The sequence below is a fragment of the Myotis davidii genome, unplaced genomic scaffold (assembly GCF_000327345.1).
Source record: "Myotis davidii unplaced genomic scaffold, ASM32734v1 scaffold112, whole genome shotgun sequence".
In the NCBI taxonomy this organism is placed as follows: domain Eukaryota; kingdom Metazoa; phylum Chordata; class Mammalia; order Chiroptera; family Vespertilionidae; genus Myotis; species Myotis davidii.
The window spans coordinates 2260873-2266061 of record NW_006284838.1 but is presented as its reverse complement, the minus strand read 5'-3'; the positions used below and the strand labels follow the sequence as shown (position 1 = coordinate 2266061).

The 5189-nt window shown below is 53.2% G+C and overlaps 1 protein-coding gene across 1 annotated transcript in view; it reads left to right on the top strand.

The window, feature by feature from the left end:
* Positions 1-4426: 4426 nt before the first annotated feature.
* The window catches only part of FAM213A (family with sequence similarity 213 member A), an 11779-nt gene continuing 11016 nt past the window's right edge, over positions 4427-5189 (top strand). The window contains exon 1 of the mRNA XM_015557758.1: positions 4427-4429. Coding sequence (XP_015413244.1) covers positions 4428-4429 — 2 coding nt within the window. The 5' untranslated portion in view covers position 4427. The remainder of the gene's footprint in view (positions 4430-5189) is intronic.

Here is a 5189-nt window from a genome sequence, read left to right as displayed (position 1 = left end):
TTTTTTATTGATTTTTTACAGAGAGGAAGGGTGAGGGATAGAGATAGAAACATCAGTGAGAGAGAAACATCGATCAGCCGCCTCCTGCACACCCCCAACTGGGGATGCACCTGCAGCCAAGGTACATGCCCTTGACCAGAATTGAACCTGGGACCCTTCAGTCCACAGGCCCACGCTCTATCCACTGAGCCAAACCGACCAGGGCTGCATTTTCCTTTGAGTTTGGCAGATGAAAAAAAAATAAGTTACTTAGGATTTATTTTGAAAAGCATTGTCCCGGAGCCAGCTTGTCTGTATCTGGGCTGCCCCTGCCCCGGCCCAGCCTTGTAGACTGAGCATTGGGATTCAAAATATGAACCCCGACTCCTTGGAACTTACCTCGTCATCAGAAACCTTCATTTCGTGTACAAACAGCATATTAGGAGCAATTACTGACCGATGTAGAAACAAGTAAGAGTTATACCTCACGTTTTTGTCACTCTTTGTGAGGTGGCTTGCAAAGCCACCCATACATTTAATCCTTTGAGTCTCACAACTCTGCAAAAGGTAATTCGGGAATTCTTCCAGTTTTATTGATGCAAAAAACAGTGCCTTGTCCACGTTCTTACGGCATGTAGGAGTTTGAATTCGCTTTTGTTACTGGTCCAGCCCTCCCCAGATCGCCCTCCTGTGTAAAGCATGCCACTTAGTTTAGGTCAGTGGTCGGCAAACTCATTAGTCAACAGAGCCAAATATCAACAGTACAACGATTGAAATTTCTTTTGAGAGCCAAATTTTTTAAACTTAAACTGTATAGGTAGGTACATTATTATTAACTTCATTAGGGTACTCCCAAGCTGGCCTTTGCTAAAAACGTCCTCAATCTGATTGAGGTACGTTCACTGAGGTTGACCCCTTCCAACTCTCCCATCCACACTCATCTCGTATACTTGTTTCGTCTGTCTCCTTTCCGAAAACTGACTTCTGCGCATGGGCCATGAAGTTTCAATCGCACTGTACATGCGCGCCTGCATGTGGTATTTTGTGGAAGAACCCCGCTCAAGGGGCCAAAGAGCCTCATGTGGCTCACGAGCCGCGGTTTGCCAACCACTGGTTTAGGTCTTCTCGATACAGATGTTTCGGATGATTCTGTTATCAGCTGGTATCACTGAAATGGTGCTTGGGAAGCTTGGTGAGGACGAGTGCTGGGGTCTCACTCATGCTCTGTCAGTGTCCCCACCAAGGTGCTTCCCTCTGTGACATGCTGAGCAGAGAGCCCTGAAGCCTCCCTCTGCCGAGCTGGTGTGGCAAGAACTGCCTGTTGGCACTGACGGACCCAGCCTCACCTCTGAGCGCAGTGGCCTCTGGCACAGGGAGGTTACAGCAAGCGGTGCCCTTTGCCCTCTCTGTGCTGCTGGGCGGAGGCAGTGCTGGCAGGCTGCAGAGGGAGCCGCAGGAGTGTGCTCTATGGCGCGGGCAGTTAGGTCAGAGGGCCCCAGACAAGCCAGAGGTCCCTCCAGACCTACCCCACCCACACAGGCGGCCGGTCTTCATGGCACAGCTGGGGTGACAGCTGGAGAGGTGGTTCGGTGTTCTTGCTCTGCAAATGGCCGAACCTCATAGGAGAATGAGTGAATCCGAGCCCTGCAAGGAGAAAGATTACAATTCTGCCTTACAATTCGGAAGCACTTTACAACATTTCACATTGTTCCGCAGGTATTCTTCCTGGCAACCCTTCAAAGTTCCCCTGTTTTTTAGGGAGACACAGGTTCAGAGGGACAGGTGACTTCTCCGAGTCAGAGTGAGAACCCAGGGTTTTTGTCCTGAAGCGCAGTGTCTTACGGTATTGCCCTTGCCTCCCCATCCATGCCCACACAGCTTGGTAGATGAGGTGCTCAGAGCCGAGCCCGGAGGCTGTGCAGGCAAGGGGCAGAATGGCCAGATATTTCGGAGGCAGGGGGGCTCTAGCTTCAGGATCACTGATGAGAGGAAAGGCCCTCTCCTAGCCCCACATTCCTCCCTCACCCAGGGCAGTGTCTCAGAGTTTCCCAGTAGCTGATTGCCCTTTGCTCTGCTTTCAGCATCTGTTCCGAAATTTCTGAATCTGGCATCTGAAAGGCAGGCTGGGCCAGAGCTGGGCAGCTCATTGCAAGTAGCTAGTTCTATGATACTTGATGGCCAGAGTGGGTGGGAATGAATTCCCTAGTGTTCCTGGGGTCCTGGGTGCCCGTGTCACCAGGCTGCCTAACTGGCATTTTCAAACCTGTGTCGTCATTCAGAATCGGCAGGACCTTGTTACTGTGGGTTGGAGAGGTGCATAATGGCTTCTCAACTATAACGCTTATGAAAACCTTTGGCTTTGGAGTATAAGCTGCTTGCAAAGCACTGGGCTTGGGAAGGGCTGGTGCTGTCTCTGGCCACCAGATTCCCAGGCTCCCTTCCGGAGTCCTGACCACTCCCCCCCCCCCCCCCACACACACACACTGCTTTAGCCTCTGCAGGAATGTCCAATGCACGATAAATAGTCATGGACTGGGAGTTGGAGTCCCCACTCAGTCACTGATCGGCCTCCCCCATGTGACCTTGGACTAGCTACCCTTCTCTGTGCCTTAGTTTCCTTATTTACTCAGTTGGGGAAGGGCTGAACCAGAGCTCTGAGGGGAGGAGAGAAGAGCCCAGGAGAGCAGAGAGAGCATCCTCTCCAGACTTGTTCCCTGAGGGCCCAAGGCGAGGCGGCCCACGTGCACCCTTAGCTCCCTTTGTTCCTCAGCACCCCTTCTTCCTCCTGCCCTGGCTCTGCCTCAACCCAGCTCATTTGGAGGAGGGAGGATTCCCTGGGTGGGGCGGCACTGGGCAGGTGTCCCCTCCGTGTTTAGAATATGATGTTGTCTCTACTTGTTGCAGGCATGAATTAACCCACCCAACGATGGTACTTTGTTTTATTAAGACTTGATCAGTTCCTGCCCGGAGACGGGTCCTTGAACAGGCAGCAGTCGGGGGCGGGGCGGGGGGGAGGGGCAGGGATTGGGAATGCATGCCCAGCAGCAGAACAGTAGCACAGTGTCCCATAGCTTTCTGGATGTCAGAATCCAGGAGTTGCAAGCATGCGAAACTTTAGTGTCTTTGGATGTCAGAACTGAGATAGCCTCATAGATTTTCTAGTTCCTTCCTCTGAGTGTACAGATGAGACCCAGGCCCAGAGTGCCTTCAGAGCTTATGTCGATGGCCCTGCCAGTGAGCAGTAGAGCTAGGACCCAACCTAAGGCTACCTAAACCCAGGCGAGTGTTTTCTTTAAGGTCATGCCGGTGGCGCTGTCTGCAATTACATTTTGTACTGAGCTGAAATTGGGTGGCTCCAACTCTGCCTCACTGTGGCGTTTAAAGGGTAAAATTCAGATCATTTTGTTAGACATTACCAGTTACCAGGATTTGTGTTAGTGCTGGAGATGCAGGAATGAAGAAGTGACCCCTGCCCTCGTATTGCTCCACCATACTCTGTAGGCAGACATGTAAAGAACTCAAATACACAAAGTCCATTTGCTTGTGCAATGTGCAAAGATATGTGTGTGTTTGCATATGCACACACGCTATATAATCAGAGGCAAGGGAGCAGTCAGTTGCCTGGGCTTTCCGAATGGCTTTGGAGAGAAAGTGGAATTTGTTCTGGGCCTCTGCCTGGTTGGCATGGATGGCGAGGGTGTTCTGGGTAAAGGAAGTGACAGGAGCAACAGTGGAGCCTAACAGCATGCTCTAGGCCCTGCACTCTGAGAGGTCCCGTGAGGGTGCGGAAGCAGCAGGGCTGAGGCAGAGTGGTGGCTGCAGCTAAGCTGGGAAGGGCTCTGTCCGCATGCTGAGGAGGTCATTGTGAGAGTCCAACGCCAGGGAAACGTGCTCATGTCGGGGCTTCACTCGCTCTGGCTCCAGCGTGGAGGGCAAGCTGTGGAGGACCCGGCTGGAGCCCGGCCAAGCTCAGTTGTGTGGTTCCTAATGGGACAGGCACGAAGTGGTAGGGGCCTGGGCCTGGACAGAAGCCTCCATGTTAAGAAGAGCAGGCGTAGCAAACACATTTTCCTGACTGAGTGGGTATGGGCTGCGAGGAAGAGTCCAATGTGACCGTCCGTTTCTGGCTCCAGCAGTTGGCTGGATGCTGTGTCATTCAGTGAGCTGGGGAACTTGGGAAAAGAAACTGACTCTAGTGGGGGTCACTCACGGACGTAGTGAGCAGAGCTAACCTACAGAACACCCGGGTGGAACTGGGTCAGGAACCTGGAAGTCAGTACCAAGGGGTGGGTGAAGTGCTGGAAGTTGGTGAGGTTGCCCAGGAAGGGAGAGTGGGTTGAGAGGAGTCACTTAAGTGGCAAGAAAAGAAGGGAAGGCAAAGGAGCTAAAGAAGAGCCAGCAGGTGAAGGGCCTCCGTGGTGCCAGCCAACTTCCTGGGTGTGGGGAGAATGGGGTGAGGGTGCAGGCTGCACAGGCAGCCCGGGAGAAAGGGAGGCCTTCCTTTGATTTCAGTGAGTGGGACACATGGGCTGTATTAAGGGCTTCGCTTCATTGGGCTGCACCGGATAGCAGAGAGAGCTGTTGGCACTTGATAAATGTTATCATCTGCATGACTGCAAATGACTCAAACTTTGCTCAACGTTCAGAAGGGCTAGGGGGCCTTGCCAGCTTTCTGGAAATTGAGTATTGGCAGCTGCAGGAGCTCCAGGGTTTCTGGGTGGCCTGGTCCTGCCCATGGAATGAGGGAGCTTCGGGCCATAGGCAGGACTCGGGAGCTCCGCCTCCAGCCCTCCCCTGCTGCCCGGCTGTGCCTGCTCACTGGATAAGCCTCTGTGCTGTCCGCGGCAGCAGGAGTGTGGACGCTGTGAATGGTGAGTGCCTTGTTCCCAGGTTTGAACTGTCCAGGGTTGGGCATCAGGGACCATGTGTCGGCGAGGGAAGGTACTTTGTGACGCTCTGGGCTGCAACGGAGAAACACTCTGCAAATTGAAATGGGCAGGAGAGGGTAGAGTTATAATGAGGAACCAAGAGTGTGTTGACTCCCAAGTGAGCTGTTTTGGATAGTCACAGGATGTCCCTGGGGTGCTTCAGGAGCCTTAGCATTCACCTGACCAGCCCCTCATTTTGGAGTTGGGGACAGTGAGACTGGGGTGGGGGCGAGAGGGCTGTGGTGGTGGAATCAACCCAGCCTGGCCTCGGCAGCCTAGCTG